Source organism: Corythoichthys intestinalis, chromosome 8 (genome assembly GCF_030265065.1).
Source record: "Corythoichthys intestinalis isolate RoL2023-P3 chromosome 8, ASM3026506v1, whole genome shotgun sequence".
Lineage (NCBI taxonomy): Eukaryota > Metazoa > Chordata > Actinopteri > Syngnathiformes > Syngnathidae > Corythoichthys > Corythoichthys intestinalis.
The window spans coordinates 5,886,703-5,908,566 of record NC_080402.1 but is presented as its reverse complement, the minus strand read 5'-3'; the positions used below and the strand labels follow the sequence as shown (position 1 = coordinate 5,908,566).

General features: G+C 40.1%; 2 protein-coding genes across 3 annotated transcripts; both read right to left on the bottom strand.

Moving 5' to 3' along the window:
* Positions 1-1,147: 1,147 nt before the first annotated feature.
* trmo (tRNA methyltransferase O) lies at positions 1,148-8,752 on the bottom strand. Its single transcript, XM_057843636.1, has 6 exons — positions 8,529-8,752; positions 7,546-7,682; positions 7,283-7,457; positions 7,058-7,215; positions 3,823-4,296; positions 1,148-1,573 (listed from the first exon to the last, which is right to left on the bottom strand). Exons 1-6 carry the CDS (start codon positions 8,615-8,617, stop codon positions 1,350-1,352), a joined length of 1,257 nt encoding a protein of 418 aa, XP_057699619.1. The 5' UTR covers positions 8,618-8,752; the 3' UTR covers positions 1,148-1,349.
* A 3,521-nt stretch (positions 8,753-12,273) lies between these two features.
* Positions 12,274-21,607, bottom strand: hemgn (hemogen). Of its 2 annotated transcripts, none has more exons than XM_057843900.1 (4): positions 21,330-21,607; positions 14,223-14,301; positions 13,047-13,873; positions 12,274-12,962 (listed from the first exon to the last, which is right to left on the bottom strand). In XM_057843900.1, the coding sequence occupies exons 1-4, from the start codon at positions 21,385-21,387 to the stop codon at positions 12,868-12,870; spliced, it is 1,059 nt and encodes a 352-aa protein (XP_057699883.1). In that variant the 5' UTR covers positions 21,388-21,607; the 3' UTR covers positions 12,274-12,867. The 2 variants fall into 2 exon arrangements, with proteins under 2 accessions (XP_057699883.1, XP_057699882.1); XM_057843899.1 differs by having other exon boundaries at positions 12,275-12,962; positions 14,211-14,301.
* Positions 21,608-21,864: the final 257 nt, after the last annotated feature.

Sequence of the window (21,864 nt, the reverse complement as noted above, 5' to 3'; positions counted from 1 at the left end):
TACGTCATTGCAAATCAAAAAGCTCTTCTAAAAGTTTTTTTTTTTTTTTTTTAAACAGACAACAGTACACAAGTTTCTTCTTCGTCGCCTTTAATCAATAAATTGGGGATGTTTGAACTCTGCTGCCTCACAAAGGATGGTGTTAAAATAGCGTTTAAAATAGACAACGTTCATTCATTTCAAGATAATTCAAAATTAATTGAATAGGGAATGTAAATTTAAAAGTCAAAATACACGCAAATGCAACATGAGCGATAAAATGTAATAAATAAATAAATAAATAAAAACATTTCCCATATTTAAGCAAGTCAATCTAACGTCCAACAATTTTTTTTTTTACTATTAACTGCTACTTTTTTGCCTCATTTTGAATCCTGCGACTTATTTGGTCATTTATTTGGGTTAATAGGTAACACTTTATTTGACAGCAGCCTCATAAGACTGCCATTAGACCGTCATAATTATGACATGACACTGAATGAATGCTTATTATGCAAATGATGTCACTCATTCTATTTATGGCCGGCTTGGAACTTTTATATCCATTCAAAAGTGAGATAATTTTCCGGATGACACAAAATGACATCAGCCATAAGCATTCATCAATGCTTACCCCATAATTAAGATGGTTTTATGACAGTCTTATGGCACCCCTGTCAAATGAAGTGTTACCAAATGCCATGACTAGCAATTGATGAAATAATTGGAACAGTAACTGATGAAATTAGCATCGAACATGAATTTTGATTATTTACATCAGTAGCGCTGCATTGCATGCTAGGAAGCATGTTGGACGACAAGTGTTTACAGCAGAGGTTTACTGTCTCCTCCAAGGGAGCAGTGATGGCCAAATGAACCTTCTTAAAGCAATGAAGCTTTGCAGCCAATTGGTTCGAAGCTTCATGGTGGTTCATTTGGTCTTATGATGCCACAGTCAAATAAAGACTTATTGGTAATATCTTTTGCTGTAAATATCCCATAATACAGTGAGGACGGCTTCGGCTTATAGTCCAGTGCCGCTTATCTATGAACAAATGCCGTTTTTGTGTCAAATTGGGTGGGAGGAGGCTTATAGTCAGTTGCGCCTTATAGTCTGAAAATTATGGTAGTGTTATGGTACTATTATCATGGTCGTATTATTCTCGTTTTCATTCAGACATTAAACACACAACCAACTATAGAGTCATTAATTAATTTATTGAAATGAATGAAGACCTCTGTACTTGCTTAGCAGTAAGATGCCATGACACGCTGTATGACAGGTTGAAACAAAAAAAATGGATATCATCTGTTTTTTTATTTTTGCACTATTGGTAAATAATCCAACACCCCAAAAAACTGGTCGTCATCTACTTGGACTCAACAGGTCGAATTCGCAGCACCTCAGCAAAATCTGGTCCGAACCAGCACGTTATGTTGGCGGTGTCTAAGGTGAAGAAGAACAGCTTGTCTTTACATCGAGTTCTCCTGTAGACCGATCTCGGGTCTGCAGACAGCACTCCTCGGATGGCGGCGGTGGCTTCGTCTAAGTTGCGCAGAAATCTAAACCTCGGGCCCCTGCCATCAGAGGGGCCTGGAAAGCATTGAAAAAATTGTGTTAGTGTCCTTGTTAAACTTTCAGTGAAAGTTTCTGGGGTGAGCGTTTAATCACAACTCATTGGCAACGATAGACATCAATTCCATTTAATCTGGGAAGGACTGACAGCGACCCTCCCAGTCCAAATAGATTGGACAACTATCGCTTTAAATGGCAGTGAGTGATCTAAAATTCAAGGTCAACCAATATGGGATTTCAATTCTTTTTTTTTTTTTCGATTTAGCTGATTGGCGGCGTTTGAATCCGTAAACTGATATTAGAGATTGACAGTTTGTTTTGTACATACCGTAATTTTGGGACTATAGGGCGCACCTGACTATAGGCCGCCACAGCACAAGATATTAACAAATAAAACTTTATTTGACAGTGGCAACATAAGACTGTTTAAGACCAAATGAACCACCATGAAGCTTTGCAGCCAATTAGTTCAAAGCTTCATGGTGGTTCATTTGGTCTACAGTCTTCATTGCTTGAACAAGCTTCATTTGGCCATCACTGCATCCTTTGGGCCGACAAGCAACCTCTGCTGCCACCTGCTGTCAACACTGTTGTCATACAACATGGCTCCTAGCATGCATTGCAGCACTACAGATGCAAATAACAATCATAATTCATGTTCTGAGCTAATTATTTCTTCGGTTACTGTTCCAGTTGTTTCATTAATTGTTAGTTATGGTATTTGGGCGCACTTTTTTTTGACAGTGGCGCCATAAGACTATCATAAGACCATCATAATTATGACAATACACTGCCATGAGCATTAATGAATGACTGATGTCATTTTGTGTCATCCGGCAAATTATTTCACTTTTGAATGGATGTCAAAGATCTGAGCTGGACATAAATGGAGTTAGTGACATCATTTGCCGGATGATACTTAATGACATCAGTCATAAGCATTTATTAATGACCATGATAGTGTCATGTCATAATCATGACGGTCTTATGGCAGATAAAGTGTTACCGGTTAACCCAAATAAATCAACAAATAAGACGCAGGATTCAAAATGAGGGGGAAAAAGTAGCGGCTTGTAGTGCGAAAATTAGGGTACATTAATTATGAAAAGCAATTGAAACACTCATTATAAAATTGTACACAATATAGTAATACAGTGGTACCTCTACATACGAATTTAATTCGTTCCAGGACCTTGTTTGTAAGTCGAAATGGTCGTATGTCGAGCAGGATTTTCCCATAGGAATACATTATAATTCCATTAATTCGTTCCAAAGCCTAAAAACATACACTAAATTCTTAATAAATACTGCTGGCACTGTTACAAATGGCAATTAAACATAGAAAAACAAATAAGTTATAAATAAATAATTCAGAATAACATAATAATAAGAAGAATAATTAATAATTATTCCTGTAAATAATGTAACGAATCGGATCCTAATATGGCGGACACTTTTTACTGTCCCTGAATGCACCGCGAAGCTGACGTCTCAGTGAGATAGGTCAGTGCGGTAGATATAATACTTTCGGTTTCTTGAGAGCACAGTCAACTGCTTAAGACAGTGGGCGTTTTGTGTTGGATAAGTTCTTAAATAAATGATAAAAACGTGACGAAGCTGGCGATTTCCTTGGCAATGTTACCACAATAATAATTGTCACCTTAACTTATAAATAGTGGCGAACGGTGGTCGGAAGAGGACCATGGAGCTGTATTGTTGAGCCAGTTCAGGGACGCGCACCCCAAGCTCATATTTTTCTATAACTTGCATCTTCATTTCAAAGGTAAGCATCACTTTTTTCCTTGTTTCTCCAACTGTATCAACTTTTTTTGAAAACTGTGTTGATTTCTCACACAAGAAAATCCACTGTGCGTTCGTTTGCAGTGCTGTCATGTCGTCGTATTTCGAGCATGTCGTCGGATGTAGAAACAAATGGCGAGTCAAATTTTACGTCGGATGTCGAAAAGATCGTGTGTCGAAGCGATCGTATGTCGAGGTACCACTGTACTTCCTTTTGTAACACTGGCCACTAGATGGTGCAAAGTTACAATTAAAAATTGTTCACAATCACCAAGAAATCATTCTACGATATTCCTACAACACAACAAATAAACAGAAAAACAAGCTCTCTTGGCAGAAGCATATCAATACCCTTTTGGGATACAAAGTATCACAATATATCGCCATTTCGATATATTGCCACGCTATTAGTCAATATATCGCCCCGATATATCTCTCGACCTTTAGTTGAAATGGCAAAGGATTACCTGACTTGCTGATTGGAAGGAATTCCGCCAACTCCTTCTGAGCATGAGGAGTGAAACGCACCTCCAGGCTGGCGACTGGCGGCTCTCTGATCCAGCTAGCGATGGTACTGTAGGATTCTTCCGTGTAGCAAGGCCGCCGATCAAGCTCGGACTCCTGCGGATCTACTGCGTCGTGCTTTTGGTGCGAATTCGATTGACCAATGTCACGTTGGCTTATGTAGGATTTCACCTCCTCCAACATGGCGAGAGACTGCAGTGGGTTAGGATTAACATCAAATTGATGCTCTTTTTCGTTTAACTGCGCTTGTATTGGTTCGCTAGGTGACAAAGAGGCGGGATCTGTGATTGATTGACAAGGCTCCAAGTCGGTGGTCTTCCTACTGCAAGGGGAGTCATAGTCAGAGATGTAGGGTTTGATATCCAGCACAGGGGTGCCTGCAATCATGTCAATGTCTGACAGATGTATTGTATCACCTGGAAATGAAAGAGATATTAATACACAAATCCATAATGTAATTGTAAAGAAAATAAAGGGTTAAATAAGTATACGGTATGCTAACTTTATTTCAATACTTGCAGCTCGTAATCTGCCATTTTGCTCAGTTTGCTTCTCAGCTGGTTTTAAAAGTTACCGCCAATTTTGAAATACAGGTGTTGAGCGCCCTCTTGCGGTTCAGTGTGACAATAACATGTAAAATGATATAATACAGGTAGTCCCCGGTTTACGAATGAGTTCCGTTCCTGCGCTGGTGATGCAACCCGGATTTCCGCGTAAATCGGAATTAACCTTTTAGAGCTGTCCCGACTAGTCGACGTAATTGATTACGTAAATGCATCGACGAGCACAACGTCCCGTCGACGGTTAGTGAAGCGATGAAAAAATATATATGCAGTTGAGAATGGCGGACGCTCAGTATGCAAGCAGAAAAGCGGCACAAAGCCAAAAAAGAGCACCAGAGCGGCCAAAACATTGACTAATTTCAACAAAACAAGTTGTGACCTGACTCTTCAATGCAAAGCTTGCCTGTTGTAAATGAACACCTAAAGCGCCGTCACCCAGTTGTAAATTTGGAAGACGACAGGAAACAATAAGCTGGCAGATCGTAAGTCCATCTAACTAAGAACATTTTTATTTAGGTTGCTAAGCCTTTCGCGACATGCAATAAGTCCATTTATCGCACAGTAAATAAAAATGAGGGCGGTAATTTTCACGGCTGCATTTTATCGGCACGTGCGTGTGTGTGTGTACACGTGCGTGTTGATGGCATATGAGACTCCAGTTCCTTCCACAGATCTTTATTGGTCATCAACACGCCGTAGAATTAAAGTTCAGACGTACAAAATAAGGAAACATATTAAACACTGTAAAACCTTTGCATTGCTACATTGACGCTAATAGGGAAAAAAGACAACGTACTAACCACTTTAACCTGCTATAAAACATTGGCTGTCTTGTCCAAAACGCAAACTTGAGGTTAAAAGGTGACACTTCAAACATGAAAAATCAGGGGTCAACAGCTAATCCAAACAACAACAACAAAAATCAATTACAGACACCACATCCAATGACGAAAAGTGCACTTTTTTGCAGCGTGTAAAGCTTACTGTTAGCGGTATAGTGAACGTATATCCGGTGAACATTTCAAAATAAAAGCATGTCATGTTCAACATATAAATAACGATATCTGGAGTTAATTTCCAGAGATGTCCCGGTCGATCGGGTCCGATCACGTCATTTTTAAAAGAATCGGAATCGGCAAAAATATATCGGACATGCCTTTTTTAAATATATATATTTTTTAATTAAATCGTTTTCTAATTGTATTTAACGTTACAGACATAATATGTTACACTCATCCAGAGTCTTTAGTTTAGGCTTAAGGTAGGGTTATCAAATTTATCCCTATAACGGCGGTACTTAATTTTTTAAAAAATGTATCACGTTAAAACATTTAACGCAATTAATGCATGCGCTGCACGACCCACTCATGCATTGTCGCGCTCAATCTGTAATGGCGCCGTTTTACCCATATAGAGAGCTAAAAGGCAGTGTAAAGTGAGTAAAGTGAATTTTGGCAGCCTTTGGAGCCTTTTTTTAATTGGTTAAAGCCTTACAATCCCTCTCCCTACGATTAGAAATATCGTGGGAAGCAATGTGGGGAAGCAAAGTAGTAATAGATCTTTTTCTTAACACCCTAGGTTATTTCCCAACGCAGAGAAGATATATCAATTGGTAGCACTACGCACAGTCATGGTTGCACTTCCCATCATGCATTTGGGCATGGCTACAGTATCATTTACTGAAAGCTCAACAAATACACTACATGGCAATATTTAGTCACAATATTCAAAGTCACATTTTTCCTTTAAGAATTACAAGTCTTTCTATCAGTGGATCCCTCTCACAGACAGAATGTTAATAATGTAAATGCCATCTTGAGGATTTATTGTCATAATAAACAAATACAGTTCTTATGTACTGTAGGTTGAATGTATATATTCGTCCGAGTTTTATTCATTTTTTTTCTTAATGCATTGCCAAAATGTATATGATCGGGAAAAATTATCGGGAATGATTGGAATTGAATCGGGAGCAAAAAAAAGCAATCGGATCGGGAAATATCGGGATCGGCACATACTCAAACTAAAACGATCGGGATCGGATCGGGAGCAAAAAACCATGATCGGAACAACCCTATTAATTTCACATACTTCAGATTTCAGATTCTACACTAACAATAGCTTTAAAATGACACCCTTTATGAAAAATCTGATTGGCAAAGAATAATTATTATAGTACTATTATATATAGTATATATACTCTAATATTAATGCTATTTTTTTTTTTTAAGAATCGTTTTGAATCATGTTGGAAGTCGAAGTCAGTGTTCTGAATCTGTTTACGTTCCATTCTTTTGCACTAGTTAATACTATTAGCATTTGACCTCATTGTTTATTTGTGATTCATTATTGTTATTTACATGTTTATTTGTACTTTGATAAAGAATTTAAGTGTTCCAGAATGTTTTTGTGAATTGATAAGTGTAAAAAAAAAAAATGAATTGCTAGATTTGTAAAAAAAAAAAAAAAAATTAAATTAAAAAAATACAAGATACAGTAAGCCGACTAATTGTTAACAAAAGTCTGCTGACTAATCGGGAGAAAAACAGTCATTTGGGACAGCCATAAACCCTTTAAATACCCCAAAATACCCTCTAAATGAACTAATACTCACCTACAATTTTGTCCAGCTTTGCTAGCGTCAGGCCCAAAGCGTTAGGCCGGTGCGGACTGCGAGTCGAGTAAAGACCGACCCTCTCGCCGTTGAGTCTGGGGGGCTTCACTTTGGCTTTGTGACTCAAGTGGCCATTTTTGTGGAATAAGAAGATAACCCTGTAAGTGGAAAGAAGCCCATCTTATGAGGCTTCAGCTTCATGAGCATTTAAGACATGTGACCTACCAGATATGAGAAAACTGTTCTAGTCCTATCAGGGCATGTTCGGGGTTATTGAAGACACTCTGCTTCAGTCGCAGTTCTGCCCTTGACGGTCCGCAGACGGTAGGTTGCCTGGGCGTCCCGTTCTTCTCGGAGAAACAGGAATGGATGTAACCAATCGGCAATGTTTGGATTTTTCCTACAGTGAACCAGACAATTGAACATTTATGTTAAAAAACAACGGTACGACACTGCTAATGGGGTAGGAGTACGCCGAAACTTATCACCATGCTCTAAAGCGGTCTCGGGTGAAGCAGGTGGACGTTGGCATTCTTTAGGCTCGCTGAAAGAAACTTTGGACACGGCGGACTCAATTGAAAGCATATGTTTTCGATGAGTTCGGGTTGCAGTCTCCAGCATTTGTCTGTTGATGGAAAACAAAATATATGAACAAAATTTTGCGATTTCATGCTGCTTATTATAGTGATACGGAGAGTGAAACATTTGTTAAGGTGGTACTTGGGAGTAAAACGTTTGTGAAATAGTGTCGTAATACTAGGGGTGGGAATCTCTGGGTACCTCACGGTATGATACAATTTGCGATACAAGGCTCACGATAACGATGATCTCACGATATGGCGATAAAGCAATTGTCAATTTATGAGGGAGGAACTCATTCTAGCATTTTCTACAAAACAATTAATAAACAGAAAAATAAGCCGTTTCATCCTTATGCTTTGAATTACGATGAGTTTATCACTAGTGGACGTCCAGTCGATTAGGAGCGGGATTCCAATGGAAGATTTTAGTAGTATAACCTGTGGATTCCTATATAAAGTAGTGACACCTTTTTAAAACGATATATCGATTCTTGGTGGGAGTATATCAATTACTTTTTGGGCAACAAAACATTGCAATGTATCACCTATTATAGATATTGTCAACACATAATATACAAACCAAATTAATACAAGTAACTTTAGAAATCAACATATTCAAATATATATATATACATTAAAACATGTATTAGTATATTAATGAATGATATATGTGCATTTATTTTTGTAATTGTAACAAAGCCGTTTTACACCACTATATTAGCACTATTATCCCAAAATGGCCATTGCTGTATTTTTATACAATAAGTGTACAGTATGGTGCTACATTCAAAGTATAGAGTTATGTTGTTCTTGACGGGAAAAGCGTCATACAGAAAATAATGAAAAGATAGCTGTTCTAAGAGGTTAAAGAACGTTTTAAAGCAGCTTACCGAAGATTCTTGATTTCCTTTCGCATGACAGAAACCTGTTGTTTCAATTTATCTACGTGTTCGCTGCAACAGTCACACCTGGGACACATCTTTTCTTTACTATTAAAATACAGGAAAGTGCTCAAAATTAGTAGCTAGCTGCTAACATTGTGGGTAACACCAAACACCATCGATACGGCATTTATAAAGCTAGATGTGTAAAGGCGGAGTGGGTGGCGTAAGTAACTGGCGGCCATTTTGCGACGGGTATTCTGAATTGTAACTGAAGCACACGCAAAATAAGTTATTTTCCCCACTCAAATACTCTTAACTCGCTGATTTCTCGAGAGATTTACAAACAGTTTAGTTTAAAAGCAACCCTTATCAACATAACAATGATTCAGACTGGCTTTTTAACTATCCCCGTTAGGTAACTGCATCTTTGACGTTTATGAAATACGAAACTGTTCGTAAAGTTTGAGAACTGAACAATTTATAGCTATTTCAAAGTACGTCCTTGTCCGACGCAAGATGGCTAACAAATGACGACGCTTGTCCCGTTAGCTCACAGAGCGTATAAAATATCTAGTTTTAAAATATATTTACTCCTTCTTTTGTTTATTACAGCAACGTAAAATTAATCAAGGATCGCTGCTGCCACCCAGCGATAAAACTTGAAGTGCAGTTGAATGAAGTTGCATCCCTATCCCGCCTCAGTGTTTTTTACTTGCTCTTCCGCCTTTTTTCCTCGAATATATTGCAGGAATTACATTAAATCAAACGCACACCATACATATTTTACTTAGTCACATTAAAAAATAATAATAAAACAAAAGTTGAAGATCAGTACTTTTGTCAAAATAATGTCATGTGTGACCTCAATCTTCCCTTACCACGGGGGTCAACAACCCGCGGCTCTTGAGCCACGTGTGGCTCTTAAGTGCCGTCCAAGTGGCTCCCTTGGAGCTTTTTCAAAAATGTTTGAAAATGAAAAAGATGGGGATGGGAAATATATTTTTTGTTTAATATGGTTTCTGAAGGAGGACAAAGATGACATAAACATTCTTCTAATTCATTAATAATGTAATGAAGTTAAACTTGAGGCGGCATCGTACAACAGAGTAGTCACGTGGTGTGTCATTCTCTATAGGATGCACTGCAGGGAAAAATAAACATTTACCGTATTTTCCGCACTATAAGGCGCATCGGAGTATGAGATGCATCTTTAATGAATAGCCCATTTTCAAACTTAATAAGGTGCACTGCATTATAGGGCGCAGTAGTAGTAGTAGTGGTTGGGGCTGTGTTACGCATCCACTAGATGGAGCTGCGTTAAAGGGAATGTCATGTCATGATTAACCAATATTGACCCATATATAAGGCGCACTGGATTATAAGGCGCACATTCGGCTTTTGAGAAAATTGAAGGCCTTTAGTTGCGCCTTATAGTGTGGAAAATACGGTAATCATAAAGGCTCATTATGTATTTGTAGCCAGCTTAGTCAGTTTGATAGTAGGCTAATATAGATACATGGCCAAAATTGTGACAGAGCAGCAAAATGTCATTGTTTCAATCTCACTACTCCAGTATTTTTACAGCATATTTTTTTTATCTAAGTATTTTTCCCCAATTGCTAAATAAATGGTATGGTCATGACAAATAACAGTCTTGTGCTAAATGGAATATGAAATATCAAAAAAGCATTTATTCAGTACGACAGGGCAAAATTACTGCATAATGGTCAAAACTGTCGACCTCCCAAATTGTATTTTATGCCACCTGAGTTAGTACGCTTTGTCATTTCCCTGCCCGGCTTTGGAGACAGAGGAAAGAACGTAAACAAAACAGGAGGCTTGACAGCTAGCCGACATGCTAACAGAAAACGAGCGGCGTTTCCAAGTATTTCTCGCATTTCAAAAACTAAAATTCACACAAAACTACCCCAACTCATGTTACACATGGCAGCTGGGTTGATTGTCTTCACTGATCGGCCAGCCCACGGCAGCGAGCAAGTTACAGCTCGTCGTTGTGCTGCGTCCCAGCGGGCAGGCAGTGCTTGCCACCGTGGAGAGAAGGGGAAATGCCGAAAATTAAATATTACACAAAACTACCCCAACTCATGTCACCCAACTCATGTCACACACAGCAGCGGGGTTGATTGTCTTCACCGATCGGCCAGCCCCTGGCGGCGAGCAAGTTACGGCTCATCGTCCTGCTGTGCCCCCACGGTCAGGCGGTGCTTGTCGCCGAGGAGACAAGGGGAAACACCAAAAATGTAAACAAAACAGGAGTAGTATTATGTGCATATAAATGCAAGCCACCTCCTATTCAAGCCATGATCCCAGTATTTGACATAATATAAAACACGAAGCTTCCTCACTTCCTTATCCGTCCAATGGTTCCTCTGTTGTCGGACTTGTTTTGACCATCGCGGTGCACAAGGATCTTTTGGAAATCCAAAAAGGCCTCACATCACTCTCCCTGGTGTAGCAACAAAAGCCTGCAGCACATTGGGCTGGCAAAAAATAACTCAATAGATAAAAACAAAATAATCCGCAAAATCAGATGAATACACAGTCCTTCTGCATGCTACATGGTAATGGCTGTTTTGTCAATATAATCTCTACCGCTGACATCACATTCTCCTTCATCCTCAACCCAAACTTTGAGCCAGAGGTCACTCATTTTCATAGCGGGATTCAAAAAATTGAATAAATATATCAATCGCTTCCACACACATCCAAGCAATCCATTTCATTCAGGAGCATAAATGTATGTATCTAAGTAATAAATGGTCATATTGTAATATGAAATAAACATGCTTTTTTTGTGTGTCACAGGCACTTTATTTTTTAATTTTTAAATTTCTTTTAAACCTGTCCTGTTCAGCTGTTTGACACGGAGAATGGAAGTCTAAGTGCCCGGTTGGTCTGAACAGTTTTAATGTTTCACATTGAGAGTATGACATACTCCCATTGTTATCATTCAACATACCTCGTTTATTATGACAAAGCAGCGAACAGGAAGGGGTTATGGGGGAACAGAAGAAAAGGAACACAAGACAAGAAAGAAAAGAAGCACAAACAACAACAAAAAATACATTGAATGTCTACACTAACTAATAATATGTTGGTGCTATCGTCAGCTAGATGTATTTCTAGTTGACACCATGTGGGGGGCCTGTTGACCAGGGAAAGAGGGGGTCAGGGGTGGGGTAGTCTATAAGCTAAGTCATTGAAAGGGGTAGAGTGTGCACAAATCAGCTCTGTAATCTACCACGCAGTAATCGTGTGAATCCCTTGTGAGTGTAAGCCCGTTGGCGACCGACCCTACACTGCCCCATCGCCAATCCCGGCACCGGGACCCCCCCACCCGAGTGCGCCCTATCACATCCAGTCGCACGCGAGCCCCACCAAGCACGTGACAGCCACGCAGTCGAGTAGAGACACCACGCAGGCCCCAAACCATGGCCACGGCCCCCACCCAGCCAGCCCGGGGAGGGAGGGAGTGCGGGCGGGGGGTTGGGGGGTTCAGCGCAGCCCATCCCTTCTCCCGCAGCCCAGCAAAGGAGCCATCGACCCCCCCCCCTCGGGATCCAGGGTGGTCCCCCCGGGTCACCCGCGCACCCATCAACCGGCCTTCAGGGATGGCACCACCAACCCCATGCCCACCTCCGTCGCCCACCCGGCCCACGAGCCACAGCCGTAGCCCCCCAACCGGCATGCCACGCCATGGGACCCCCAACGGCCCACCAAGCCCGGGGCATGGCAGGGTCCCCCGCCCGAGCAAGCAACAGCCAGCCAATACACCGGCGCCCAGCCAGCGACCCGCGATGGAGCACAGGGCGGATACCCATTCAGAGAAGAGAGGGGAAGGCGGAGGCAGGAGGACGCCGAGGAGCCGCCGCGAGATCGGAGCCCCGACCTCCCCGCACTCCCGCGGCCGGCAGCCCAGGCAGAGGGGAGGCCACGCCCAGGGAGCCACGCCATAGAGAAAAAGTGCGGTACCCACCTACCACCCTATTACTGTGGCTGCCAGGTTCTGCTGATAGTCACAGCCACTTTAAAGGTCGAGCATCAATTTAATACCGAAAACCAGGGACATGAGCAAAATATTTTATTGTGTGAAAAAGTGTTTATAAAGCCAAGCGAAAAATTCCCCATTTACAATGATATTGCTGCTTGAGATGAATAAAATTATAAAAATAACCCAGGGCAAGGGCGATAAAGTCATTGTTTAAAAAGGGAAGCGGAAAATTGCTTATTTGGAACTAAAGTAATACTGAAGCAAACAACACAACAATTAAAAAAATAGCCCGTCGGGGTCGTGAATCAGTGTCTGAATCATGGTTGAAGTGAATCAGAATTGATTTCCTGGGAGGTAGATTTGAGGCAACGGAATTGTGGACGTCTTATTTTGTTCCGGCTCGTTGTTTGACGGGTATTCACTCGTATCTGGAAAAAAAAAAAACAGACAAAATGTTACTATGCATAAATGTGATAAACTGTCAATACTTCCTCCTAAACAAATTCAATCACCTTCATTAGATATTTTATCCTGAATTGGAGGAGCATCCTTTTTCAGCTCGTCTGGGCCCGAATCTTCAATATTGACCAAGTCGCTGTTTTCCCTGTCTTGAGACTCTGTGGACAGGTTCTCCAACTGCTGAGGGATGCTCAAAGGAGCTTTTACTTCTTCTGAAACTGGAACTTCGGATGGAGTGGGGACAAGAACAACATCCGGTGCTGAAGCTGGAATGAGATCTGGAGCTAAATTCTGAACTGAAGCTGTGGAGAGTTCAGACGTTGGAGAAGCTGAAGTGGGCGGCAGAACTAGATCTGGAACTGAAGTGAGAGCTGGAGACAGATCTTGGCCAGGAGCAAGAGGAAAAGCAGTAGGAGACGGAATAAGATCTGAATCCGGAGCTAAAGCCTGTTCCTGAGAGGTGGACACATCTGAAAGCTCTGTAGCGGGAGGCAGAGCAATATCTGGAGCTGAAGTTTGATCTGAAACTGTGGCTAGAGCCACAGTAGGAGGCGTAAAAACATCTGCAGCGGTGGACGGAACTTGAATTGGAGCTTCAGGAACTGTGACAGTAGACGGAACTAGATCTGCAGGTGATACGAGCTCTACGTTGGGATCCGGAGTAAGGACAGGGTTTGGCAACCATGTCGAGACTGGCTCCAGATTTCCGCTGTCCAATGCTGATTCTGTTATCGCCTCTACTGATTGTGGAAAAACCACGACAGCAGGAGCTTCGGGATCAACAAGCTCGCCTTCCAGACGTTCCGTCTTCCTGGGTCTCCCCCTCCTCTTTGTACCTCTTCTCTGTTCAGATCTCTGTCTTTTCTTCGGACTCTCCGACCTGAAAAAGCCCCGCAATCGGGATTAGTCTGGACAATGGTAACTAGTACCTCTTTTGATGCCTTTGGAAAAGCTAACAGTACAAAGTCTATGACCTGGATGTGCGACATCAGAGACGACTAGACAGGAGCAACCTATGGTAGCTGCTCTTGCCCCATATTTATGGTAGCTGCTCTTGCCCCATATTTAGCAGTGATAATCATAAAAATGATTATGTTTAGTGCTCAATGTTTGCTAACACACCCTTCGCAGACACTGTCCAGTAGAGGACACGGCCATGCTATGAAAGAAAACATCAGTTTCTGGACCTTATAATGCTTGTTTTTCTACAAATTTACCCTAAAACCCACTGGTAAGTCTCCTTCTCCTCTGCTTCGGCTCGCCTCCTTTTGAGAAGTTCTCTGTCTCTCAGTCGGCGACGGATCCCACCTTTCAAAACAGGGAAACCAAACTGGTAAACAAAAAGTCTAAAACAGCTGCGGATATGACTTATTGAAATTAAAAGCAGTGCATTTGTAGCTACTGGAAAAAGAGCAGAGATCTGTCAATACTTGGTTGTAGTAAGTAAATAAACTGATTGATTGTTGAAGACGGTTCACTGTTAAAAAGTTTCTAGGAGCAAGAGCAAATCTGGTCCTTTTTGATTAAAAAATGAAGGTGAATTATCTTTACAACCGTGAAGACATCCAGTTGGTTTCTTCAGGACTTTTGGATTTGCATCTGAAATTCAAGCCTTATTCAACCAGAAGACTGAACTACCTTTTCAGTTCTTTTGGCTTAATGGTGAAATGTCTTTTTAAAGGGATCCTCTATTTTTAAGACAAGTAATTCTTAAAAGATAAATGTTAGTATGAGTTTTAATAATTTGATATTAAAACCCCTCTTAATTTTTTTGTTTTAATAAAGTTTGTAAAATTAAGTGATAGGTCGCCATTCTTGTTACGTCGCAGTGCGTGACGTCACCGGTCCCGTTGCCGAAATTCCAGCATGTCACTCGTTAGCTTTCCCAACATGTTGTCTGTTTTACTATTTGAACCAGATCTGAAAAGTGAAGACCAGGACAGCACTGTCGGTCGTTCACAAGACGAGCTTCAGGGAAAAATGCGTGAAGCAAATCCCTGATAAGACAAAAGTTGGGCAAAACTGGTGATGCGAGAGAGTGCTGTTCGGAACTCTGGTTGGGAGCGAGAATGTATGCTGTTTGGAACTCCGGTTTTATTAGCAGATATTCAAGGTAAGCATATTGCGTTTTCAAACTTATCCCAATATAATTATGTAGATTGTTAGCATCCAGAGCTGTCGTGTGCTTTACATACAGTACAGGCCAAAGAGCACACCTTGTGTAATCCATGTCTTGTACATTGTAACGTGTGGTAGCAAGGATACGTGTATAAAAGTACCAAAAAGGGGAGAAGCTTCCACTTATGCACATTTATTCACTAAAAATAATAATTCCACCTTGACCACTCACTTCACTCCCCTTGTTTCCGTTTGACTGGAAATTGCATCCAAAAGCAGCACATCGTGGCATTTTACTTCGCGAGTTTAGGCAGCAATAAGCAATTGTTGAACACGCTACACATTTGGAAAGATCCCAATGACGTCATCACTGCGAGCCCGCAAACCATGGCGCCAACTAACGGTCAAAATATGGACTAAATATTATAAAATATTGCCATTGATTTAACATTTTATGTGTTTCTAACAACATATTTTAGTACAAGACAACAATCGCGGTTTATTAGAGCCTACATGTATTTAAGTTAGAGGATCACTTTAAGAAAAAATCCATCTAGTTTCCATGGAGTCTTCTTGGTTGTTGAAGATCGTACACCTCTTTCACGTTTCTCAATTCTTTGGAATTAAAGGTAAAACGTCTTCACTAACCATAAATGGTCAACCTTTTCTTGGTGATTGAGTTCAGTTCATGACTGATCGATCCACAATTCAACCCAAATTCAACTAGAAGTCTGTTGAACTTCTTTAATTCTCTTAAATTAAAGCTGAAATTCAACGATAAATCAAGTCTTCTGAAGAAGATAGTTTACCTCAAAATCCAAGAGGATTCTTGAGTTTTTAAAGGTTAACACTCCTCAACAACCATTGAAAATTCTACTTCACTGCTTGAAAAGTTATGAACAATCCTAAAATGTAATTTCTTCAACACCCAAGGTAAAAATCCAAGATCATCAAAACCTGTTTTTGGCTCTTGAAGATTAGCGTTGGCCATCGAGCATCGATGGGACCTGATCTAACACTCCGATTCTCCCGGAACTTCGCATTTTTAAAATTTCGATTCCAAGTTTCGATGCCCTGACCGCCGACCGGAAAAAATAGCTGCCGAACACCACAAAGTAGAAGCCACATGAAATGTGTGTTTGTGCATTGCAACTTGTTTGTTTGCCTCAACTTCCAAAAGAAAAATGACTAGTCAGCTCAGTGCAACATTTGCAACACAGCGATATCATGCAAAGTTTGCTTATGAAACACCTCCGGCTTTATTGAATATAAGTGCCGATTAGTGCATAGCGGAGTGCCGCGTATTTGACACGCTGTGCCGGTCCTCTAACCAGTCAGAACCAGTTAAGTAAAACAATAAATTACGTCTGTCTTTTCCTGCCCCGGCAACCCGACCCCGGATTAAGCGGTCGGTGGATGGATGGATGGATGGATGGATGGATGGATGGATGGATGGATGGATGGATGGATGGATGGATGGATGGATGGATGGATGGATGGATGGATGGATGGATGGATGGATGGATGGATGGATGGATGACGTAAATGTGTCGACGGGCAAAACATACCGCTGACGGGTAATGACGAGTTAAAAAAATAATCACATGCAGATAAAGTTTAGAACTACGGGCGCTGGCGATACAAGCGGTTGTTACTGGCACCCCCAAGGGGGCCGCTGTTATTTCAATGTGACCGGCATTGTCAGATTGAGCAAAGAGGAAGAAAGTGGGCGAGCGAGAGAGAGGGAGCGAGATCGGTGAGTCGGGAAAGCACGCGGGTAGCGCGGAGTTCAGTGGCTGCATCCCTAACGTTTTTGTTTTGGTCAATAAAAGTATCCATAAAGAGGCATCCGACGCCTCTTGGTGTTTTTATGCACGCCGCTGCCTTCCTGAGGAGGAAATCGGACGAACCGACGACAACGAGCTAAGTGAATCGCAAGTTCACTCCTCACTACGGAGAGGAGTTGAAAACACCGCCAATTACCAAAAAGGGCAAAATTGGTAACACGTGAAAGCGGCATAAAGCCAAAAAAGCAGACCAGAATAGCCAGAGCTTGGAATTTTTTCAAGGAAAATATGAAGGGTGCCACTGTGTGTACTCTTTGCTAAGATGAGCTCGCATACCACGGTGGCACGTCAGCTATGAACGAACACTTGAAACGCCGTCACCAAAGTGTAATTTCCGAAGACAGCAAGAAACAACAAGCTAACGGATTGTAAGTCCATACAACTTTCTCATGATTTTTTTAAAAATGGAAGTTGCCTTTATGTGCGTCGTATCAACGTGCATTTTTATTTAATAAAATAATTAATATATATATAATTATATTTTTTTTAATTATTATTAAATTTATTAGGATCATGAAAGCTCCTACTTGGGGAAATATATACATATATCCTGTATATACATAATATAATAAAATATATATATGGAAACAGCACTGGCCTGCTTACTGTAATCCATGACTGCACTAATGTTAGTTACTTTATATTATAAAGTATTATTGTGTATATACATATAGTCGTAAACTATAAAATTAATACTATATATTTAATTTTTGTTACTGTGAGTATGTGTGCCTTTCATTCAAAATAATTGTGCTAATATTTCAGTGTGCCCTCTACTTTATCTATTTCCAGGTTAAAACATACAAAAGTTGAACAGTTTTTCCCCTCCCCCAAAAATGTGGAATGCACACCAGAAAAAGCATCTGAACTCACATAAAGTATTCTGAAAATGGTTTTCCGGTACATTGCAATTCATTTTAACATTTAGAACAATATAGACACTGACATACCACAAAAAGAGTAAGAATTGTTTTGACTCCTGTTAAAAAGGTGAAGTCACAGTGTTTCCGTTTACTTTTTTTTTTTTGCACTAGTTAATGCCAGCAGCATTTGACCTCATTGTTTGTGATTTATTATTGATATTTATGTTATTTATTTATACGTTAATAAAGAATTTAGGTGTTCCAAAATGTTTTTTGTGGATTAATAAGCTTCAACAAAAATTTCATTATTAAAATAGTAAATTAAAAAATTCTAAAATTATTAGATTCGTCGACTAATCATAAATATAGTCGGCTGACTAATCAGGAGGAAATTAATCGTTTGGGACAGCCCTAATTACGTCGGGTTAATGTAGCTATATAAGCAGCTAGGTACTTAATGTAGCGCGTTGGTGCCTCCCTTAAAATCAACAGTTTTAAAAAGCATCTTTTTTTTAGAATCGGTTTTACAAATAAGGAAATCCTTATTATTTTGCCTCATCTACTAGTACATCAAATTATAATCAATAGAAGAATTTATACTAATGCTTCGTCGTAGCACCTAGCTAAGTTACATGTACGTTCATGTCCGTAGCGGCTCACAGCTACCTTACCCTTATGTAATATTTGCAACTTTTTCTCACAGCAATAGTACAACTAATCTCGTAGTCCTTTTTTAAAATGTATTAATTCGACCCTAATCTTACATTGTATCAATCTGCATCATTAAGTTTTTTTTCACGTACTTCACTACAGTGATACGTGACATTTATTTATATACTCTGCTGTGAGCACCAGCCATCAGCTGTTTTGTCTGCGGAGGACCCTGCTGCATGATGGTGGAACGAAAGAAAGACTTATCCTTTGCTGTCAGATCTGGCTTTTTCATATTTACACGTTCAAGCTTCATCTACACCCAGTGAACGTGTTTTCTCCACTGCAGGAGACCCTATCTGTCCAGAACGCTCACGCTTACTGCCTGAGAAGGCAGATATGATCATTTTCCTCAACAAAAATTGTTTCTGATTTTATACTGTACTCGGTTTTGTTTGTTTGATATTCTGCACCTGGTTAGTGGGAGCTCAATAACATGCAAAAATGCCTGTGGCATAAGACACTCTAAAACATAGGCAAAAGAATATGTGTCAATATTTTCTTCGTGAGGTTTTGAAAAATAAACATCTTTGTGAAAGTGCACTCCTGTGGAAAGGAACTTCATCATATACTAGTTCAAAGACTGATATTTAGATACAAGTTAAAAATATCCCTGTGAGAAATTCATAGCAAAGTTCATTGAAAGTTCAAATAATTAAGAAAATTATCGAGAAGTTAAGAAATTAATATAAACTATGACACATAACAAATTTTTAAACCCTGCCTATTAACTCATTTTCTGCCAAAAACGTATAAATACATTCTATTTTTAATTGTTTCAGTGTCCCAAAGACAAATTTATACTTCTTTTACATTTTGAGAGACATCTCTGGCTTCTGATTAAATTTAGCTCCAAAGCACAAAGCTGAAAATCCATTTTAAAGCAATAAAACCGGCCACTTGAGGGCAGTAGCGCATTTGGCAAGACCCGATTCAATGGCAATGGACGGCCAGGCCGCACAGCTGGGGCGCTGGTGGAAGACGACCAAATGGAGAACAACCTAGAGGACGCCCGGGATGCCAGGCGCTGGACCGCCGAGCAGAACGACCGGGACCACCAGTGCGCCGGACGATGCCGTTGAGTCCGTGCTGCTCGCCGAGCAGACCCCGCAGAGACTCAAAAAACTTTATGAGACAGGCGGCGATGAGGGAAAAGTTTAGCCGGCTGTCGTGGCCACAACAGCGTCATCTCTCAGTTATGTGAAATAAATTGTTTTTGCTATCAAAAGCTCTATTTTACTTGTTGTTTGTGTCATTTTGTAAAAAGGAAAACATTATTCAGATATTTGGGATGTAACCAAAGCAATAAATAGCTGTGTTAAAGTCAAAGTTATGTTTGAAATGTATGCTTTCACAGAAAGCTCAATTTCACTGTTTTTTTTCATCAGAAATTGGAAAATAGGTCAAACTAAGCTACTTTCTATTGCTGATTTCTAAAGAATGGAAAAAGATATTAACTTACCATAATTTCTGGACTATAAGGCGCACCTGACTATAAGCCGCCAGCCACCAAATTTGACATGAAAACGGCATTTGTTCATAGATAAGCCGCACTGGACTATAAGCCGCAGTTGTCCTCATTGTATTATGGGATATTTACACCAAAAGATAATAACTGGTAACACTTCATTTGACAATTGCATCATAAGCCTGTCATGAAACCAAATGAACCACCATTAAGCTTTGAACCAATTTGGTGCAAAGCCTTATTGTTTTAAAAATCTTCATTTGGCCATCACTGCTCCCTTGGGGGAGACAGTCAACCTCTGCTGCCACCTGCTGTCATCCAACAGTCCTCCTAGCATGCATTGCGGCGCTACAGATGTAAAAACAATCAAAATTCATGTTCTGTCCTTATTATTTCTTCATTTACTGTTCCAGTTGTTTCATTAATTGCTAGTTATGGTATTTGGTAACATTTTCTTGGATGGTGGTATCGTAATACTGTCATAATTATTACATGACACTGTCATAGGTATTATTGAATGCTTATAATAGATGTCGGTTAGTGTCATCCAGCAAATTATCTCACTTTTGAATGGAGGTAAAAGGTCTGAGCTGGACATAAATGGAATTAGTGACATAACATGCAACATGACACATTTTGACATCTGTCATAATAATTCAGTAATGCCCATGATAGTGTCGGGTCATGTCATAATTATGACGTTCTTATGACAGTCTTATGATGCCGCTGTCAAACAAAGTGTTACCTATTAACCCAAATCAATCAACAAATAAGCCCCACTGGACTATAAGCCGCAGGATTCAAAATGAGGGAAAAAAGTAGCGGCTTATAGTCCGAAAATTAGGGTACTTTTTTTCCAGCTGAAAGAAGAGAGTCTAATCTTTCTTTTGGTGGGTTCCGTGTTTATATAGCAATAGAACAGAATTTTCTGTGGGCCTTGCAAAATCAGTCAAAATCCAGTAAAACGGCCGAGAGCGAAGGGAGTTGCACCGGTGAAAATGCCTGGGAGTGAATAAGTTATAAGAATCGGAATCGAGAATCGTTTGGAATCGTTCAAATTCAAATGATGCCCAACCCTATTGAAGGTGCTAGTTTTAACCCAATCAAGAAGCCTTTTGGATCACAGTCAAAACGTCTTCCTTGAAAGCAACATGACTTCTTATTTGCTTTCTTCTTAATGGTTTAACATTAAATTGAAGTCAAAGTTAACAATCGTCAACAACTAAATCTGGTTGCCTTTCAGTTTCTAGGATTTCTGAGTCCCCAAAAATATTTTTACATTAATGTTAGTCTCGATTCTTCAAATAAACACCAATTCCGAATCCTTACCTTGCTCTTCTTCATTCTGGCTTTTATATTCAACCTCCTGCTGCAACGTTTCCTCCATGGTACGTCCTCACAAAAATGAATATCTGCTTGTTGAAAGGCGGAAAGACAGGTCAACTCCCGCCCAAATACGAAATTATCTGGTTAACCATTACCGCCACGCTACTGCTGCTGCCTTATCATATTTGTAAAGCCGGAGGAGTTGGCACAATTCTGACAGAGCGAAGTACTAGCGAGTTATACGGCACTGTGCGACAGAGAATATTTTTGTTTATGAGATGTGAAACAACATTGAATTGTTGCGCAGGACTACAGAAAACTTTGACCGACGTTGGGTAATGATTGCTACATTAGGAAATGAGGGAGGGTGCGAGTAGCTCTGTTTTGAAGGTAGCCAAAACGTTCAAGTAAGAGTAGTGTTATTTCAAAATAATATTACTCAAGTAAAATTAGTCATCCAAAAAATTGACTCAAGTACAAGTTAAAAAGTTTTAGCTGGAAAGACTGCTCAAGTATTGGGTAACATTGTGAGTAACTG

What these genes read in the sequence shown, in the direction of transcription:
- trmo (XM_057843636.1), bottom strand. Translation starts at nt 8,617, where the DNA reads ATGTGTCCCAGGTGTGACTGTTGCAGCGAACACGTAGATAAATTGAAA. An exon ending in GAACAGTTTTCTCATATCTG is followed by an intron (nt 7,216 to 7,282) that starts GTAGGTCACATG and finishes TTCCACTTACAG; the next exon opens with GGTTATCTTCTTATTCCACA. An exon ending in AAAGCTGGACAAAATTGTAG is followed by an intron (nt 4,297 to 7,057) that starts GTGAGTATTAGT and finishes TTTCATTTCCAG; the next exon opens with GTGATACAATACATCTGTCA.
- hemgn (XM_057843899.1), bottom strand. Translation starts at nt 21,387, where the DNA reads ATGGAGGAAACGTTGCAGCAGGAGGTTGAATATAAAAGCCAGAATGAA. An exon ending in ACTTACCAGTGGGTTTTAGG is followed by an intron (nt 13,874 to 14,210) that starts GTAAATTTGTAG and finishes GGGCTTTTTCAG; the next exon opens with GTCGGAGAGTCCGAAGAAAA. An exon ending in GGATAAAATATCTAATGAAG is followed by an intron (nt 12,963 to 13,046) that starts GTGATTGAATTT and finishes TTTTTTTTCCAG; the next exon opens with ATACGAGTGAATACCCGTCA.